The following is a 21337-nucleotide window of genomic DNA, read 5'->3' on the forward strand; positions in this document are numbered from 1 at the left end:
ATCTGACCCATAGGTGGCAGCCATCTCAAGCCAGAGGACGAGAGGACTCTAGCCGCCACGCATATAAAGGATTTATAGTGAAAAACTTTGTTTTTACGGGTTATACTTATTAATCGGCCAAAACGCACCAAAAATGATTCAACGTTCACGCGGCTGGCGAAGTTTTTCAATTGGAAATGTTTAGAATGTGGTACAAAGGACACGCGCACTCCTCCCTGCCGGCACTTTGAATCGTGAACTTCATTCGCCGATGCTGCCTTCTGAAGCTTCCTCCTCCCATGTTGAGAAGAAGTCGGTCCACCACTCGCACACCAACTCACCCACTAGTCACCCTGCAGGTCACAACCCATACCCATCAATCACTCGCTCGCTCACCCACTCACCACACTGCAGGTCACAACCCATACCCCTCAATCACTCACTCGCTCACCTCACCCACTCACCCACTCACCACACTGCAGGTCACAACAACCCACTCCCCTCAAATCACTCCCTCGCTCACCCACCTCACCCACTCACCACACTGCAGACCGCCTCACTTCTCTCTCCGCACCGCTCCATTCTGGAATCCCCCATCGCATCACAATCGTCTCTTCCCCCCCCCCCCACCAATCCAAGCTCTTACAACAAACTCGGTTAATTCAAGACTCACGTTACACCCCTTATCCAAGTCAACCTCGACGGTGCTGTTTGTGTTCGGCCGTTTGACGTTTCGGGCCCGTGGCCTGCGACTGTGTTCCAACAACACATTCGTTAACATTGGTGGATGCTTTTTGTTCCCTTTGGGAAACTCAAATGCCGTCCGCGTGATTTCAGCAGCAATATGGGCCTCAAGGTTCATGGCGACCGATCCCTTGCGATCCGGACGTCCCAGGCAACGTCTCCTGCAGTCGCCGTGCAAGGAACAGCTTGGGGGGGGAGGGGGAGACCCATTGGAACGATGCACGACTGTCAAGAGTTACGTTTTCAGAAGTCAACTTTCTCGACGCGGCTCCCCGCTTCGAGCAAACAACGAGCAGCCGGGCCCTCAAAGCAGCGGTGGACATTCCACATTCTCATGACAGGGGCCATTCGCTCTACGGGACGACCACTGCCACACGCGGCCGACCCAAAGTATTTACCGGCCAGTGGCCAAAGTGTCCCCAATGCGGTCGGACACGCGGCAAGCGGCTATTTGAGGACCACGCCGAAAACAGCCTCGGAAACTTCTCCGGCTCAGCGAAGCGATCGGAGCCATCGCCGTGACGGCGTCGTGCTCACTGCGCGCGCTGCGTGTGCGGTGCCGCCGACACGCGATCTCTGTCGCGTGGGCCCCGAGCACGACGAGCCGACACTCTGGATTCCGCACCGCACTGCGGGTCCCATCCGTAGCTCGTGTGGGTACAATGGACAATGAAAATTTGCGAGCACCGCCCTCGCTGCCCGTAATCAGGCACGCACTTTACCGGGGCACTCACTGCGGGGTTCCCAAGTTCGCTCAAGTCCGCAAGAAGGACTTTATACCCGAGCCAACGCCCGCGGCGGGGGGGGGGGGGGGCGACCGCGAGAGATATCCTGGGACAGATTGCCGGCGAGCCCACCGTCGTAACGCCGCCACCGCCCCCCCCCCCCGCACGCGACTCCTAAACCGCAGCGTGGCTCCGTCGTCGTGATTTCTCAAAACACGCTCTGCTCCTGAAGCAGAAGGGCCATTGCCCGAAACGTCTGCCCGTTAACCGTATCGCCTGGACTAAGAACGCGTACCAGTTTTCCCTCCGGTGTTCTCAATCCAGGGGGGGGGGGGGGGCAGTCTCGTAATCGAGTCGGCGATTCAGATCCCCGTTGGGTAGGGATTGGACTCAGCCTATCATCATCATCCCTCCATTCGGGGCCGGCTAAAATATCTACCACTTTGTGGGGAAATCAAGAGCGGCCGTCCCACGAACGGCTCGCGCCCCACTGGCTCGTCAGTGAACGGGAGGTGAGCACCAACGCCTCAATGCTGCTCGCTACGTGATAAGTAAATCGATTACTGTTTAAACGTGTGCAACCAGATTTGTCTAATTCTACGCGTAGTAGGCACAACCATGAACTTGACTGCACCTTTTCCATCATTATCGTATTATCCGGATTGAAATTAAAAAAATTCCCAGCGTACGCTGTATTTTGTGACATTTTGCCTTACAAATTTTTTTTCTGTAATGACCCCCCAAGTTTGAGGTGGGGTCTCACTCTTAAGCCGCGTCTTACAATGCGGAGAATACGGTAACTGTACAGGATGTCCCATAAGTCTGGAATCATAGGGAAAAATAACTCGTTCATGTTTCTGTAGGCCCAAGACGTCTCCGAGTAAGGAAAAAAAGACTCCATATAATTCTACCTATCGTAACATCGGAGACAGAGGGAGGAGGTCGCTGTTGAATTGAACACACTGCGTCCAAACATCGAGCCAATTAAACGGAGAGCTCCGTTAGCAAACTTGTTGCTAAATTTAGCGAAACGGGATCCACACAAGATAACCCATGCCGTGAGACCTTCGAGATCCAGCGACGATGACGACACAAGCGCCGATCTCACGTCGCTGAATTTTTATCTCGGGGGGGGGGGGGGGGCAGAGGTCGCAAACGGGTTTTACCCGTACCCGGCCGTACCCGTACCCTACCCGTGCCCGGCCGGGTATGAGTATCGGGTACCCGATTGCGACCTCTGGGATGAAGCCATGTTGCAGGCGCGGGTGGGTTGATTCTAGGAACTTGAATTGTGAGAAGAGACAAGACGTTGGGAAATGAGTGACAGTTACTCACCAGTGACTCACGGCCTACCCGTACCCGTACCCAGCCGCACCAGGGTCGCAAACGGTACTCGTACCTGGCCGGGTACGGGTAGCCGGGTATCGGGTAGGGTACGGGTATCGGGTACCCGGTTGCGACCTCTGGGGGGGGGGGTCACTTGAAGGCGCTGGGTCAACGCGGAGAAAACTCATGAGTGCTGAACATTTGCCGCAGCGCATTATTGACCATCCACCGCGCCCTTGCCGACTGGGCATCTCGTCTGGAGTTGTGCATCAGGTACAACGGTGGACACATTGAGCACGTTCTGTGAATAAAAGCAATATTATTGCCTTTTTGTATTATTTTCCCTACGGTTCCATACTTATGGCACACCCTGTATATAGACACGTGTCCGTTGGGAGGCGGTGACGCATTGGTGTCAAAACCCAAGCTGGAAAAAAAAAATCCACATTCTACACTGAAAGTAAAAAAAGAAATGGCAGTAAATTACGTCGTCATAATACAGAACTGGGGCGAGCATTGTGTGTAGCAGTAATACAAAAAACGACACGGCTAATGACATCAAAGCCTGGTCCCCAGCATCCATATTGCCGTCAAACATCAACATCGCCCCGTCTGAGCGAGCAGTTGCGCACAATCAGGGTGCGGTTGTGGGTGTGACTACAGCCAGCAGAGCCCCGACCCCCGCGACCCGTCAGCTTCACCCCTAACCCCACCCACATCAACGACCAATCACACGCTTGTGAAAGTGTCACGCGGTGCATCATGGGAGCTCCTTGTCACGTGCGCACTGCTGGTCGAAATCGCCAGCGAGCATATCGGAGTCTCTCGCCTCAACTGCTCGCAATCTGCAACCGGTTGCAGAGAGCAGTTGCAGATACATCGGCACGCGATAATTATTTGACATGGGCGTGGTGCCGAAAGTGATGCAGCCCGTTGAAATATGCAAATCAAACATTTTCAAAACGCCTACCCCCCCCGCACCTCCCACTGCATTGTATGTGCATTGCCTACGTCACGGTCTAAACAGCGGCACCATCTAACTGCTAAGTTCCCTTTCTCCTCGCGCACCATTTACTTATCCGTTTAGACCTTTGTAAATATCCCTCTGGTCTCTTTCGATAGATAGCCCCCCCCCCCCCGCCCTTCTGGGGTTGAACCCAACGGTGTAGGCGCGCGACCGAGGCAAGAGAGCCCCCCCCCCCCCCCGCACGCTCTCAAAAGCAAGGGGACAATGATGTGCAGCACCCAGAATTGGGGGATAGTTTTAGAGGCTTTAGGGGGAGGGGGGGTGGGTTCAGCAGACTCCTTGCAAGAAGTTTGCAGGTTGCGAATCCGGCAGGCCGACCTGGTTATGGCGAGAGAGCTGGCTAGCTTGCCGGCTCGTGAGCCGGCTACCCGGCGGGCTGCGGTTGGCCTCGCGTTGGCAGCGCGGGCGCATTAACCGTCAGGTACCCGGCGCCGCCCGCTTCACGGTGGTGGATCCACGCGAGGTGACGGCATTTGCCAAGGTCGGAACGCGGCACGGAAAACTGCTCGATGGGGGGGTGAGGATGCAGCAGAAGCGGCAGCATCATCATTACGCCACCTCCCCCCCCCCCCCCCCCCAGCTGTGAGAAAGGACTGCAGGACGTTGCGCAACACAGCAGCAAGTTCCTCCACGCAACGATGATCGCCTGGCGCCATGAAAATAACGGCGCCAATGCCAAAAACGCACCGAATTATTTTCCATTTTTAACGTTGCCTTAACAGGAAAATAATATATACGTCCGATTATGTATGTACTTTTTAATTTTAAGGCAGCGTTATTGACGAATGTGTCAATAACGCGGCAGCGCCAAACAATTAGTTGAACGAATCATTTTTGCTAATGCGGAAATCGTTTAGTTCGTCTCCGCGTTAGCGAAGGCGAAAGTCGGGAGAGACGCCAGGAATTGTCACGGCGCGATAGGGGAGCCACTCGCAACTTGGGGACAGGAACGTGGCAGGGAAGCGTTGTGGGCATCATCGAGAACAGGAGGCGGCTACGATTGGGTGGGTGGGACGTGTGTCCCAAGGTTCTCGTTTTAATGAGGCGTCTGGTTTCACAGACACCCGTTTGGTGACGCGGGGGTCAGGTGACGCGGGGGTCAGGTGACGCGGGGGTCAGGTGACACGGGGGTCAGGTGACGCGGGGGTCAGGTGACGCGGGGGTCAGGTGACGCGGGGGTCAGGTGACGCGGGGGTCAGGTGACGCCGGGGTCAGGTGACGCCGGGGTCAGGTGACGCCGGGGTCAGGTGACGCGGGGGTCAGGTGACGCCGGGGTCAGGTGACGCCGGGGTCAGGTGACGCCGGGGTCAGGTGACGCCGGGGTCAGGTGACGCGGGGTCAGGTGACGCTCGACGCCACGCGGGGGCACCGCGCACGAAGGCCACGGCAGGGAAGGGCGCGAGGAGAGAACGGGGAGAGACTTCGGCCTCAGTGGGGGGGCCAACGCTCGCCCAACCACAGCCCGCCGTGTAGCCAGTCGACTAAACAGCCAGCGAACTCGTCAGCTATCCAGTGAACCAGCCAGTTAACTCTCCAGCTCTCCATCCCCCCCCCACACACAGCCATCTCCAACTCGCCACGCAGCCACCAACCCGCCGCGGACGACGCTCGCCAAGGTAACTATCGAGCCGACAAGGCGGCGCGTTGGTGCACCCCTCCGCGGGCGACGCCGTCGCCGCCGTCGTCACCGACGCGTCGGCACGGCGACGACGGCGGCGGCGCGGGGTCGGCGTCGCCCTCGACGGCGCCGTCCCGTCTGGCCGCGGCGACCGCGACGGCGGCGTCGTCGTCGTCGCGGCAGTCTACGACGGAGAGCGCGATGCACATCTGCGCCAGGTAGTAGGTGCTCATGACGAAGGCGGGCGCCGCCGCCAGCCGCGTGCAGAACTTGTCGATGGCCAGCGCCAGGTCGGAGGCCACGAACAGCGCCGCCCCCACGCACGCGCACATCTGGTTCCACGTCCAGGGGCGGCCCACGCGGGCCGCGGCGCGCCACATCATGCCGATGATGAGGGAGAAGTAGGCGGCCAGCAGCGCCGGCATGGGCCCCGACGGCAGGCAGGGGAACATGAGGCCGTAGATGGCCGCCCCGCTCGCGCCCAGCACCAGGCCCAAGCGAGAGCGGAGCGGCTGGAAGCCGAACGCCGCCAGGTAGAAGGCGTGCGCCGTGCCGAACATCAGCATGCCTGGGGGGGGGCGGGGGGGGGGGGGAGCGGGAAGACAAAAGGGGAGCGGGGGTTAACCACAACGCAGTTGCCGGGTACGGGGCCCAAAGGTGGGAAACATCAAGGAGGCCAGAAACAAACGGAGGAGGTCTGTTGGTGTCCGTGCGAGTCACTGGCGACTGGGCTGAGACCATCAACTCGGTTCAGTCGTATCTCTACGGGTCTCCGTGCGAGTCTGCGTGTCTCCGTGCGAGTCTGCGTGTCTCCGTGCGAGTCTGCGTGTCTCCGTGCGAGTCTGCGTGTCTCCGTGCGAGTCTGCGTGTCTCCGTGCGAGTCTGCGTGTCTCCGTGCGAGTCTGCGTGTCTCCGTGCGAGTCTGCGTGTCTCCGTGCGAGTCTGCGTGTCTCCGTGCGAGTCTGCGTGTCTCCGTGCGAGTCTGCGTGTCTCCGTGCGAGTCTGCGTGTCTCCGTGCGAGTCTGCGTGTCTCCGTGCGAGTCTGCGGGTCTCCGTGCGAGTCTGCGGGTCTCCGTGCGAGTCTGCGGGTCTCCGTGCGAGTCTGCGGGTCTCCGTGCGAGTCTGCGGGTCTCCGTGCGAGTCTGCGGGTCTCCGTGCGAGTCTGCGGGTCTCCGTGCGAGTCTGCGGGTCTCCGTGCGAGTCTGCGGGTCTCCGTGCGAGTCTGCGGGTCTCCGTGCGAGTCTGCGGGTCTCCGTGCGAGTCTGCGGGTCTCCGTGCGAGTCTGCGGGTCTCCGTGCGAGTCTGCGGGTCTCCGTGCGAGTCTGCGGGTCTCCGTGCGAGTCTGCGGGTCTCCGTGCGAGTCTGCGGGTCTCCGTGCGAGTCTGCGGGTCTCCGTGCGAGTCTGCGGGTCTCCGTGCGAGTCTGCGGGTCTCCGTGCGAGTCTGCGGGTCTCCGTGCGAGTCTGCGGGTCTCCGTGCGAGTCTGCGGGTCTCCGTGCGAGTCTGCGGGTCTCCGTGCGAGTCTGCGGGTCTCCGTGCGAGTCTGCGGGTCTCCGTGCGAGTCTGCGGGTCTCCGTGCGAGTCTGCGGGTCTCCGTGCGAGTCTGCGGGTCTCCGTGCGAGTCTGCGGGTCTCCGTGCGAGTCTCTGGCAGCGGCTAAGACACGGAGTGGAGCCCAGGCTCTCGGCTGTTCCGGCTCAGCGCGTCTCTGACCTCAGAGCCACGCGGCCTCCCAGTGGCCAAGATCGCTAACCGTTCCTCGTGTGTCCGGGGGCTTTCGTTTTGTATTTCCGTAGACATTCACACGCGCGTGTTGGATCCGTGTCCACCAATCGGTTGCGTTGGCAGTTTTTTTGTTGCTTGCTTTTGCATCGTTTAACTTGCGTCGAGCCAAAAGTATCAATATTTCACGTGTGTACGAGGGACACTTTTTACTTATTCATAATCAACGTTTTTGGGTTTAGATCGCGTTATTTATAAATGTATCGTAACCTTCCACCACCCGACACGGCCAATCAGTAAAAAGGTGTCCGGTTGACAAAAGACAAAATAGTTCACTGCTTTAGCCCACCGGTGCGTTGAAGCGCGAAACCACAACATTTACAATTTGATTACGACGTTTCGCTGGTAATTGCATCCAGCATCATCGGGCAATTCGCCACAATGGTGAGGCTCTGCTCTGTCCCCGGTCTTATATAGAGCAGCAGCAGGGTGACGTCATCATTAACTCATCAACTCATTTGTAAATGTTGTGGTTTCACGCTTCAACACACCGGTGGGCTAAAGCAGTGAACTATTTTGTCTTTTGTCAACGTGACACTTTTTTTTACTGATTGGCCGTGTCGGGTGGTGGAGGGTTACGACACATTTATAATTAACGCGATCTAAACCCAAAAACGTTGATTATGAATATTGGTCGCGAAAGCCCTACATGTTAAACTGACCCTTTACTTACCCAATTGAGTTTCACCTGTGCCGAGTCAGTAACAGCCGAATTACGCGCGGGCGGCCTGTAGCCCCGGTCTAACAGAGAGGGTCTTGGCATGTAGACATCTGGCAGCTCACCAGCATTGATTCAAGCGAGCCTGACTCCGCAGCTGATGAGACACCGCATGTCGAAACTGGTCCTTGCCGAATGTAAAAATAATAAAAAATAAGCGCCTTATTTTTTCACGTGGACGTGGGAGAGGTGCACCGTCTTCTTATTTATTGAGTTACATAAAGTGGTTTTAAACTTTACGCGCTGTGCAAATGCTGCGACTGTGTACACACGGGGCGGCGATCCACAGCAAGGTTGTTGCTCGTAAAATATGGAACGGCAAAATATGGAACGACGCTCGAGGAAAACTGTTGATTTAGTGTCAGCCTGACATCCATAAAGTTGCAAAATTTACGCTGGCAGTGAATGTTTTAACCTTCGGCTCATTTATAATGCGCCCTTGAATGAATACAAGAACACACGAGGACGGTGTCTATTTATAAATATACACACACACAGGTAAATATACACACACACACATTAATGACGAGCTCTCTTCTCACCCCCTTTCTCATGCTTTCACTCTCACGCCCTCACCCGTTCACCCTGCCAGTCTCACCCCCTCACTCACTTACTCACCCCCTCTCCCATTCACTCACTCACTCACTCACCCACTCTCCCCCTCACTCACCCACTCACCCCCTCACTCACCCACTCACCCCCTCTCCCGCGCACTCACTCACTCACTCACCCCCTCTCCCACTCACTCACTCACCCACCCACTCACTCACTCACCCACCCCCTCCTCTCCCACTCACTCACTCACTCACCCCCTCCTCTGCCACTCACTCACCCCCTCTCCCACTCACTCACCCCCTCTCCCGCTCACCCACTCACTCACTCACTCACTCACCCACCCACCCACCCACTCACCCACCCACTCACCCACTCACCCACCCACTCACCCACCCCCTCCTCTCCCACTCACTAACTCACTCACCCCCTCTCCCGCTCACTTACTCACCCTCTCTTCCACTCACTCACCCCCTCTCCCGCTCACCCCCTCTCCCGCTCACCCACTCACCCACTCACCCACTCACCCACTCACCCACTCACCCACTCACCCACTCACCCACTCACCCACTCACCCACCCCCTCTCCCACTCACCCACTCACTCACTCACTCACCCCCTCTCCTGCTCACCCACTCACCTCAACTCCTCTCCCACTCACTCACTCCCTCTCCCACCCACTCACCCACCCCCTCCTCTCCCACTCTCCCACCCACTCCCCGCACCTACCCCCTAACCCACCCGCCCCCCGCCACTCACCCGGCTCGAAGTAGCCGTAGGCCTCCCACACGAGGCAGGCGTCCCCCAGCGCCGAGAAGACGAGGCCGGCGAGGATGCGCCGTGCGTACGCGTGCACCGGCGCCCGCAGGCTCATGCCGTGCGCCGCTACGAAGGCGCACAGGCACAGGATGGGCAGGCACTTGATGAGTGTGCTGAACCACGAGGCGCTGCTAGCGGGCAACCACAGCACGAAGTAGATGCACGTCGTCTTGAAGAAGGGCACCAGCTTGGGCCCGCAGCTCTTCACCTGCGTCCACCGCCACACGCACGGCGCGCTCCGGTCAACGTCCCGACACCCGCCCCACGCGCTCGCTCGCTCGCTCGCTGCCAGAGGTCGCAAACGGGTTTTGATTCCTTACCCGTACCCGGCCGCACCAGGGTCGCAAACGGGTACCCGTTCCCTACCCGTACCCGTACCCTACCCGAAATGAGTGACAAACGGTTATTCACCAGTGACTCACGGCCTACCCGTACCCGTATCTGGCCGCACCAGGGTCGCAACCGGGTACCCGATACCCGTACCCTGCCCGATGCCCGGCTACCCGTACCCGGCTGGGTATGGGTAGACGGGTATCGGGTAGGGCCGGGTACGGGTAGCCGGGTATCGGGCAGGGTACGGGTATCGGGTACCCGGTTGCGACCTCTGCTTGCCGCCCGTGTTGCCCACGTGCTGGGCATCCCAACATCCCCCTAACCCCCCGGGTCCACTCAGCCTTAAACGAGTACCTGCCTGTGCGCACAGCGATTTGGTACGTGTGTGCGCGCGCGTAGTGCGGCTGGTGTTTGTGTCTGTGCGAGGAGCGGTGGCACAGCGGTTAGCGCGCTGCGCTACGAACCCGGCGACCAGAGTTCGATTCCCGCTCATGGCCAACATACCGGTGACGATTATCTGTACCGGTCCTGGGCCTCACCCACGTTGCCTAGAATGAGCACCTCGTGTGGTGCATAAAAACATTAGCACTGGCCCCCTTGGTGGCGATGTTGACACGTCGCACCAGCTACTTATTTGCGGCCGAGTCTACCTAGGAGCGGCCCAGAACCGGTTCAGATAATTGGTGTTAACCGTCGGTGAGAATCGAACTCGTGTCACCGGGTTCGAAGCGCTGCGCTTTAACCGCTCCCCGTGATAAACACACACACACAAAAACCGACTGTACGTACACACCCGCACAAAATCGCTGTGCACGCAAGCGGAATTGAGTTTCCGAGCGCAAAATCACGTGCCAGTTGGCCTTGGTCCAACGATGCATTCAGGGTCAGCAGTCAAGCTTGCATCGATCGCCACACAGATGACCGTCAACACATGCTACGTGGGTGGGAGTGAGCGAGTGTTTACGGAATTAATCAGAAAATTCAACATCCCAGAGGAGGCCCGGCGGCTCACAGGTCAGGGTCTCAGCCGACCAGCCACAGCGATTGAACTCGGCTTCTCAATTGCGTGGAGCAGATGGTATTGGTCCAATCGCTAAACGACCGCGCAAAGCAAATATTGCTTGTAATTCGATTCTCTACTTAATTTTGATGAATTCCAGCCGACGATTAACGGTGTTGGTTTGACTGCGATGTGACGAACGTCACTCTCGTACGGCAGGGTGGGTGGGAAAGTACTGCGTGTACCTGAGGTCACTTGAAGGGACCTCAAGAGATAATTCCATGCACCCCTTCATGAAGGCACAGAGGGGATCACGAGCGTATAATTGCACGCCATTGGAATACGTCAAGACGCGCCGATTATAACGCGTGTCGTCGTGCAATCGATTCACTGTTCGACGGCCTCCTACAGCCAGCAGGACCTCACTACCGCGTCCCAAGGCCCTCCCCCCTCAGGTGGGTCCTGCTTCAATCGGAAACATTGGCCAATTACACTTGACGAGAATGTCCACAGGTCACACCGTACGGGTTCAATATAAGAAAGCCCCAGGTGACTTCCGGCTGCTCGAATCAACGTCGAAGCCCATTGGTGCTCATCTCCTGTTTACAGCATCGGTGGCAGAGGTCGCAAACGCGTTTTGATTCCTTACCCATACCCGTACCCGGCCGCACCAGGGTCGCAAACGGGTACCCCACCCGTACCCAGCCGGGTACGGGTAGGGTACGGGTATCGGGTACCCGATTGCGACCTCTGGTATGAAGCCATGTTGCAGGCGCGGGTGGGTTGATTCTAGGAACTTGAATTGTGAGAAGAGACAAGACGTTGGGAAATGAGTGACAAACAGTTACTCACCAGTGACTCACGGCCTATCCGTACCCGTACCCGGCCGCACCAGGGTCGCAAACGGCTACCCGTACCCGGCTGGGTACGAGTAGCCGGGTATCGGGTAGGGTACGGGTATCGGGTACCCGGTTGCGACCTCTGATCGGTGGTGGGAAATGCCACGCTGCTTTTTGCGGGGGCCGAGTCGACCAATTCACCTTCAACTTCCCCGCAGAGAGGCATTCGATGGGCCGAGTCAACTGGCCACCCCCCTCCCCCGAAGAGGATTTGAACTCATACTCTTAACTCTTTTGGTAAAGTCACGTAGGTAAAAAATTTAATTAAAATTAATAAAAATAAAACAATAAAATCACGACGTTTCGGAGTCAACACAAGTCTCCGTCATCAGGTGGGACCGTCAGACTTGTGTCGACTCCGAAACGTCGTGATTTTATTGTTTTATTTGTATTCATTTTAATTTCATTTTTTTACCTACGTGACTTTACCGAAAGAACTAAGAGTATGAATCCTTGCAGTCACGAAAGCTTCAAATCTAGGATTTGAACTCACGACCTTCCGATTAGCAGCCGCTCGCTCTTGTGCCGAGCCGCTTGCTCGCTCCCTTCCTCTCTCGCTCTCTACTCAGGCCATCGCACAAACTCAACATCAACAGGAAGAGTGGGCCCGCGGTTAAAATCCTCACTGGAATCATCCACTACGCTGCCAGTAAGCGGGGAGGGGGGGGGCCGCGGTCGTGCCGCTCTGTCAAGCGCGTTGCCCGGCGCGATGTCTACCACGTGCCGCTGGGAGCTTCCCGAACCGAAGACGGCCACAAGTATTCTCCCTTCTCCCCGAAGAGGGCGGAAACGCCGGACGTGGCGCCGAGCGATGCCAAGTTCAAGCCCCGCGAAAGTACGCCAGAGAGGCCTGGCTCTAGCACACCCAGCAGGAAGAGGGACAAAGCGAACTGTGGGGTCAACCATGCGGGATGGCGCCGGCCGGCACTATTGCGGAACATCTCACGTCAAAGCGGTACAACCCTGAAAATGCACCGGGGACCAGCAGTCGACACCACAACCCCCGCCACCCCCCCCCCACCCCCACACGAAGTGCCGAGATGGTACGGCCCCATGTGTAGAGTCAGCTGTTCCGTGGGGGTTTTGGTATTCTGCGTAAACACATCCTGCAGGGAAACTAGTTCCTAAAAATAGTCAGCGCTGCAAGGTGGTGGTGGTGGTGGTGGCGGCGCTGGTCTGGTTAGTTCCGTCCTGCCGCGTGACCACGCAAGCGCTCCCATCTTCTCTTCGTTGTCTGTGCCGGACGATGACGGTGGTGGTGGCGGCGGCGGCAATGGACTAGCGTTGACTCGCCACGATACCCGCGCTAGTGGGACACGTCGGAAAAAGATTAAAGGGATCACTCGGGGCAGACGTGAACGGCAAAAAGCAGTCGAAACTAGCGAGGACGACTGGGTCCTTGCCTATAAACATCTGGCAGTGCACTGGCATTGGTTCAAGCAAGCCTGGGTCTGCCTTGCCCAAGCTTATTACATTTGATGAAGTGCAAATTGTACGTTCATGCCGTATTTTTTTTATTGACCTTGCTCCTACTGGACATCTTGGATCCAAGAGCTTTACAAACTTCATCATATTCCTCCAGGATAAATACATATTCCCATTCTGATGAGACACTGCATCTTCTTGGTTCTAAAATAAATAAAATAATAAAGCATTACTTATTATGTTACATTTGTATTATTTTATTATTTCCCTTCTACGTGACTTTACCGAAAGAACCAAGAAGATGAATCCCTGCAGTCACGAAAGCTTTCAATCGAGAGACACTGCATGTCAAAACCGGTCCAGAGCCGTGCATGCAAACTGGCAGGCGAGTAAATCCTGTATTTTAAATCTCTGGAGGAGTTCTCACTTGTAAAGGAGACGACGACAACGACGATGACGGAGAAAAAAACATCCAGGGAAGAGTCCCTGGACTCTCCTTCTGAAAGATCTTTCATCGGGATGCTTTTGGCCAATCCCCATGAAATGCTAAAAGCGTTTGGCGTGTGCGGCGAAAGTGGAGAGCACAGAGAGCGGCCCAGGCAAGCGAGAGGCGCAAGAGATACGTTCTCACTCACGGGAGGGGGATTACATTACGTCAATACCACCGCGATTACGATGACCTCTGCGAGTCCCGTTACAACTGTTGTTGTGACACTGCATTGACGGCGGCGGCGGCGGCGCAGAAACAACAAACACACAGCTGGGATGCAACGTTCGCCAAAATTAGAACTGCCTGGCCCTGAAAAAGATGTTTGGTTTTTTTTAAACACACGTGCATAACACAATAATAGGCCGACGATTCTGCTTTCTCATACTCATCACGAGTTTTCAAGACTCTCTTTCGGGATGGCCACACGGGGAAACGTTTGGCCACTTGAGGACAACCGACGGGAGAGTTCTCGGTCCCTTGGAGGAGACCGCATCGCGCGGGAGAAAAACCCCACGACGCGCCACGAATACAAATGGGAACGCCACCTGGCTTAGCCAAAGACGGAGGGACAACTGGGATTCAAAAGGCTGCGGTGGTTTCTCATGTAAAAACAAGATTAAGGCGTATTAATTCTAGATTTGAAGCTTTCGTGACTGCAAGGATTCATATTCTTGGGTTTTTTCGGTAAAGTCACGTAGGTAAAAAATTCAAATAAAAATTAATAAAAGTAAAATAAAATAAAAATCCGAAACGTCGTGATTTTTTTATTTTATTTAACTTTTATTAATTTTAATTTTTTACCTACATGACTTTACCAGAAAAAACCCAAGAACATGAATAAGATTAAGGCGGCCTTCAGTTTTTTTTCTCCCGAGAGCAGCGCGACGAGCGGGTTTCCCCGGTGACCATTCCACGTTGCTGTGGCTGCTGACGAAAGCCCAGGACGGCGGATTGGTAGAGCCATCCGCTGGCTACGCAGCTGAGCGGCGGACTGCGCCGTGAAACCCGGCGGGCCGAGTTCGACTCCCGGCCCCTCGTCGTGACTATCATTTGTGGCCAGGTCGCTTCTGAAAAATAAGTTAAACACGACGGCGGGCTTCACCCGCTAAGATACAACAATTATTCTTCATCTTCTTGGTTCTTTCGGTAAAGTCACGTAGAATGGAAATAACAAAATAATTATAATAAAACATAATTATTATGTTTTATTTTTATTCTTTTGGTTCTTTCGGTAAAGTCACGTAGAATGGAAATAATAAAATAATGAAAATAATAAAACATAATTATTGTTTTATTTTTATTCTTTTATTATTTCCATTCTACGTGACTTTACCGAAAGAACCAAGAAGATGAATCCCTGCAGTCACGAAAGCTTTAAATCGAAAATTATTCTTCAGTTTTATTCGTGTATATATTTAAGCGATTATTTGTTTTACCTTTCCTGTAATTCGCACTGGTATCGTGTTGTGTTGTTATTGCTTGTTGTTGTAACGTTCTTACCCCGTGCCTCGACTGGCCACATCCGTGAAAAAAACAAATCTTAGCTCATCGGATTCCTCCGGTACAAATAAATATTCTGATTCTCAGCTGCTTCCTTGTGGTGGCCGTGTACACACGGGGCAAGCGGTGCGGGTCACATCCTGTCCCCCCACCCCGCTCGTCTCTCGGTACGGGAGATAGCAGCAGCAGCGCTGGGCGGCTGTGAGCCAAGAGGAGGGCTTTTGAGGACAAAACACTTCACACTTTGTCCTCAAAAACTGGGCCAATTTTGCTGGGCGATCGACACACAAACACCGCATTGGCATGCAACGTTGAGCTCTCGCCCACATGCGTGCACACAAAGATCCCCCCGTGTAGCCTTCACAGACTGTTGGGGCAAGTGCTGTTAGCGAGCACCTGTGAAGGCCGACACGGCACACGAGGGGGTGGGTGGCCAGCACCACGCCCGGCCGCCTTTGTCTCCCTAGTGGCGGCACCAGGTACTCATATTTTTTGTTTCTGTAACGTTCTTACCGACCCAGATCCTGACCATACTTCACCACGTTGGGCAGTGCGCGGTCGTGAAGAATTGGGGGAGTTCCCAGGACCGGTTAGTTCGAATATCATTCGCAAGTGACGTTAGCCATGGCTGGGATTTCAACTCGGGGTCACCAGGCTCAAAGCACAGCGTGGTAACCCACCGGGACCACCGATCCACTCCCTCAACGGGCATCGTGATTTCTGTAGCTGTAGTATTATACCGGTGAAAATGCATGAGCTGAAGGGACAGCTGCCCGCAAGCGTCACGGTTATCACACTGGACTTGCCGTCTAAAGGTCGCCGGTTCGATCCCACCCCTTGGCAGTTGTTTAATCCGAAATCTCCCAGCGGCACGTTCACACTGATCGGCAGGGCATCACGTGTGCGATGGGGGGGGGGGGGGGTGGTAACGTAGGTGGCTGACTCCCGCATTCCTCCAAGACGCCTGGGCCAAGCGTGGGAGGGTTGCACCGATTGTACACCCTCGAGAACAGTGAGTTCTTGACCTGGGGTTGCACGCGCACGCCCTGGTGGTGCGAAATGCCCTTTGTGAGAACCGCAGCGGCGCAAGGCTGCGGCAAAGGCTAAGAACCACTGCTCTTCGAGTCTTAGGGGACACTCTGGGGTTCTATCGAGTGGTGGAGGGCCCCTCTGGCAGCAGTGGTGCGTGGAGGCAATTGCAGGAGCTGCGCCTTTGCCTTTGAACGGTAAGAGTCTGGGAGGGGAGGGCGTTTGTCGGCGAGAGAATTGTGAACTGGGGCGGGTTGGATAGAAACTGGGAAGGGGGAAAGCCTCAAGTTCTGGACGTGGAACGAGGAGATGGAGCCAATGATCCGATTGAAAGCCCGATACTGGGGCAGCAGGACAGGAGCGGCAGCATCAATACCTGTCAACCACTTATCCCTTATTACAGATCAATTCTGATCTTATTGGTAACCATTAAAAATCTCAACGTTCATCCTACAAAGTGGCATCGCAAGGCAGAAACTCAAAACGAAATGTGTGCCCGTATTGAAACAGTTGTACGCACTCGGGGGGGGGGGGGCGGGGGGGGGGTTGGCACGTGCCCCCCCCCCCCCCTCAATGATCCGATCGAAATCCCTAATTTCGATCGGATCATTGGGGTTTATTAGTAATAAATCGGCATTTTGCGACCCCCACTGCCACTGTGCAGCATATTATTCCGTGCCAGGGACTCTATGAGATGATAGGACAATAGTCTGACTCCATAATTGGCGATAAGTAGCGGCAAAGCGGTTATAAGTGACTCACATAATTGTGCGCAGTTGTGTGTATACAGAGTTCACGACTTCCCTGAAGGCATCGACAGCTTCAGCGAGCGCGATGCCGATCACACAACGCGGTTCGAATTCTACCCTCGATCGATGTCTGCGCCATCGCTTAGGGGCCGTCCATAAATGACGTCACGCGATTTTGGATGAATTTTTTACCCCCCCCCCCCTCGTCACACGGCGTCACAAAAAGTCGGACCCCCCCCCCCTCCCTTAAATATGACGTCACAAAGCTCTGTGCCCCCCACCCCCCAAAAGATATTTCCATCTTGAAAATAAAACATGCTTCAAATCGTTTTAAACTATTGTCATTGTAGCGCGTGTTTAATGTGGCGCTGCACTCTGATGTTGTAGGAGTGTTCGTTTTAACAATTAGTGTTGTTAAAACAATTAGTGTTGTTATAACAATTCTATATTTATTTAAAGTTGCGCATTTTGATGTGACGTCACATTTCTCAAACATGCCCCCACCCCTCGTCACACATCGCCACAAATGCTCTGACCCCCCCCCCCCCTAGCTGCGTGACGTCATTTATGGACGGCCCCTTACATTTCTCATTGCTGGAGGGTTTGCCCCCCACCCCCACTACCTGAACACCTTGGCTCCACCATCGCCGCCGTACGGACCTGAAAACTCAATGACCTGAACAAGAATACGGGGGGGGGGGATGGGGGTTGATCACGACATTAATAAGCGATGTCTCCATCACATGTGCGTCTCGGCATGGAACAGAGGTCGCAATCGGGTACCCGATACCCTACCCGATACCCGGCGACCCGTACCCGGCCGGGTACCCATTTGCGACCCTGGTGCGGCCGGGTACGGGTAAGGAATCAAAACCCGTTTGCGACCTCTGGGCATGAAAACAACAACAACTACAACCACCCCCCACCACCACCACAGGTTCTTACACAACTCCAGCCGGACAATGATACCAATCATAACACTAACAATAATAACAACAACAATAACAACAATAACAACAATTCTAGATTTGAAGTTTCCCTGACTGCAAGGATTCACACTCTTAGGTTCTTTCGGTAAAGTCACGTAGGTGAAAAATAATAATATTAAATAATAATAAATGAAAACAACTAAATTAAATCACGACGTTTCGGAAGCAACACAAGCCGCCGTCATCAGGTGAAGAGAGCGATTCAAGACACGTGTTTTTTTATATAAATTAAATTACTGGAGCAGTTACACTTGATGACGGAGGCTTGTGTTGCTTCCGAAACGTCGTGAGTTAATTTAGTTATTTTCATTTAGTAATATTTTTATTTATTTATTTTTTACTTACGTGACTTTACCGAAATAACTGCATCAGCTGTGCGACTCGAAACGAATCGGTCAGCGAATTCCTCGAGATACTCATCCAGAAGCGGTCATGGATCACGGTATTTGGGACTTTAAAAGTACAACAACACACACTGTTAGGTTTTTTCGGTAAAGTCACGTAGGTAAAAATAAATAATACAAACAATAGAAATAATAATAGAAATAATATTAAAATCTACAATTACAACACCACAGCAACACGGACTGTACCATACAGTAACATGAACATACGTGCAGCACAAAGGCAAAGATCCCCCGTGTAGCCTCAACAGACTGTAGGGGCAAGTGTTGTTAGCGAGCACCTATTAAGACCGTGACACGGCACACGAGTGGGGGGTGGGTGGCCAGCACCACGCCCGACCGCCTTTGTCTCCCCCCAAGTGGCGATGTTTACACACCGCACCACGTACTAATTTGAGGCCGAGTCGACCTAGGGGGGAGGTCCCGAGACCGAGTGCGTGATAATCGTCACCCGTGGGTGTTTGTTGACAGCGATCGGAGGTAATCGGGTTCGTAGCGCGCTAACCGCTGCACCACCGCTCCCCTCCCCATCTCCCACCACACACACACGCACGCTAACAAGGCGGCCTCGAACGAACAACGCGAATCTTACTTACCACGGTCACGGGGGAGACCATCGCTGCCTCTCGCCCTTGGGGGGGCCTCTCGCACACACTCCGACAATTGTTCACAACAACAAAATGTGCTCGCCCGCCTCTCTTTGTTGCGTTGTCGAACCCCCCCCCCCCCACCGCACCGATCCGTCAACACGGCCTCGTGTTCGTAATCACCGTCGTTATTACTGCGACTGCTGCGACGACATTAAACGGCGTGTAAACAACAACAGCAGCGGCAGCGGCTAATATGATGATGATGATGAAGCCGAGTTAGCCCCAAGTGTCCTACGACGACCTGTTGTTTCAGAAGCCTACGGGGAGCGATGCGGATCCTAAGAAACGCAGGCGGCGCGATCAGCTGATCTGGGCCTCTTCGCGCGCGCTTCGTTATTTACCTCGGAGGAGCAAGCCCCGCCCCCCCGACCGCTTGCCCCGCCCCCCCCACCGCTTGCCCCGCCCCCCACCGCTTGCCCCGCCCCCCCACCGCTTGCCCCGCCCCCCACCGCTTGCCCCGCCCCCCCACCGCTTGCCCCGCCCCCCGACCGCTTGCCCCGCCCCCCCCCACCGCTTGCCCCGCCCCCCACCGCTTGCCCCGCCCCCCCACCGCTTGCCCCGCCCACTCACCTCTTGCCCCGCCCCCACCGCTTGCCCCGCCCCCCACCGCCTGCCCCGCCCCCTGCTTGCCCCGCCCACTCACCGATTGCCCCGCCCCCCCCCCACCGCTTGCCCCGCCCCCCACCGCCTGCCCCGCCCCCTGCTTGCCCCGCCCACTCACCGATTGCCCCGCCCCCCACCGCTTGCCCCGCCCACTCACCTCTTGCCCCCCCACCTCTTGCCCCCCCCCCACCCCTTGCCCCCCCCACCCCTTGCCCCACCTACATGACCCGCCTCCCCCCGTAATAGCAACGCCCACCCGCACTTAAGCTCCTCCTCCCGTTCCCCGCTTACTGCTGCCCTCAAATAGACACGCCCCCTACCCCACAATAGACACGCCTCCTACTCCATAATGACCACGCCCCCTATCCCATAATGACCACGCCCCCTATCCCGCATTAGACACGCCCCCCGGCCCCATTCTCGACTTGAGACCCCCATCGAACCCACCCCCCACCTCACTCTCAGGAAGCCTCAGGGCCCCCTCGCAAATAGCCACTCCCCCTCCATCGATTTAGGCTCCGCCCATTTGCGACTGGAGCTCCTCCCTCAGAAAACCACGCCCCTTCTCAAATTTAAGGTCCGCCCATCTCCTCGCGTCTGCGGCGATAGACAATATTTTTAGGTTTATTTTTATTTTATTTTACTTTTATTAATTTTTATTTTTTACCTACGTGAATTTACCGAAAAAAACCTAAAAATATGAATACTTGCAGTCACGAAAGCTTCAAATCTAGAGCCGATAGACAATAACGACCAGGCCTCAAGACTGCTTTCTTTAAAGACCCACTGTATTGTTAACGTGTTGAATGTGTGTGTGCGTACAAACGCTTTTGTTACGTGATTACGTACTTTTTTAGTTTGTCTCTTTAAGGCAATAATCAAGTTCATGTATTAGGTATAGCCCTGTGAGCCATTCGGCTCTTGAATCGGGTGCAACCGCAACAAACAAAAAACAAAAACATGAACAAGAAAACATCTTAAAGTGAATATGTGACTAAGTGCACACAGAAAATCCAAGAAAAGACAGCAAAACATTGCAGAAAAAAACAGCACCGTACACCAACGCTGTGTGCAAAAATCCCAGTGGGATGCAAGTCAAACAACAACAACAACCACAAGACAACTTAGATTAAGGACATCAGTCTAACTCTGTACTACAACAAGCAAACATAAGTGTTCATTGACGAATATATTGGGATTATCGTTGGTGTCTGTGTTCATAATCAACGTTTTTGGGTTTAGATCGCGTTTATTTATAAATGTGTCGTAACCCTCCACCACCCGACACGGCCAATCAGTAAAAATGTGTCACGTTGACAAAGACAAATAGTTCACTGCTTTAGCCCCCACACCGGTGTGTTGAAGCCACAACATTTACAATTTGAGTAGCACGACGTTTCGCTGGTAATTGCAACCAGCATCATCGGGCAATTCGCCAGAATGTGTTATTTATATTGCCCAACGCGGCACCAAATCATCAACAACCTAATTAGCTTGTTTTTATTCCAGCCAATGGGAAGCGCGCACCGTCGTTCGCTCCTGTTACGTCACGCGTTGTTGTTGTCGAAGCCGCGTGTGGGCGGGGCGATGGGGGCGAGGGGCGTGGCCAGTTGGAGGAGGGAGGAGCCTGTGGGGGGGGCGAGGGGCGTGGCCAGTTGGTTGTGGGGGGGGGGGAGCCTGTGGGGGGGGGGAGCCTGTGGGGGGGGCGAGGGGCGTGGCCAGTTGGAGGGGGGGGAGGAGCCTGTGGGGGGGGGAGCCTGTGGGGGGGGGGGGAGATGCTCTGCCCAGCAACGGGTGACGTCACCACCCGGGGGCTCGCGCCGCACGTGACACGCGCCTGTTGTTGTGGCGGCTCGTCACGTGAGCGACCGTCCGTTGTCTGGTCACGTGGCGCGATGACGTAATAGCCCCGGCTGAGAGGTGAGCTCACGAACAAAGGGCAGAGCTGTCACGTGCTGCGAAGAGCACGTGGGCTGGTA

General features: G+C 55.2%; 1 protein-coding gene across 1 annotated transcript; it reads right to left on the reverse strand.

Moving 5' to 3' along the window:
• Positions 1–4050: 4050 nt before the first annotated feature.
• On the reverse strand, positions 4051–19062 carry TMEM86A (transmembrane protein 86A). The gene is made up of 3 exons (XM_061553410.1): positions 18702–19062; positions 9228–9495; positions 4051–5987 (listed from the first exon to the last, which is right to left on the reverse strand). The coding sequence occupies exons 1-3, from the start codon at positions 18720–18722 to the stop codon at positions 5422–5424; spliced, it is 855 nt and encodes a 284-aa protein (XP_061409394.1). The 5' UTR covers positions 18723–19062; the 3' UTR covers positions 4051–5421.
• Between the last annotated feature and the right edge of the window lie 2275 nt (positions 19063–21337).

Source organism: Lethenteron reissneri, chromosome 2 (genome assembly GCF_015708825.2).
Source record: "Lethenteron reissneri isolate LAM-NWPU_2019-01 chromosome 2, ASM1570882v1, whole genome shotgun sequence".
Taxonomy (NCBI): Eukaryota; Metazoa; Chordata; class Hyperoartia; order Petromyzontiformes; family Petromyzontidae; genus Lethenteron; species Lethenteron reissneri.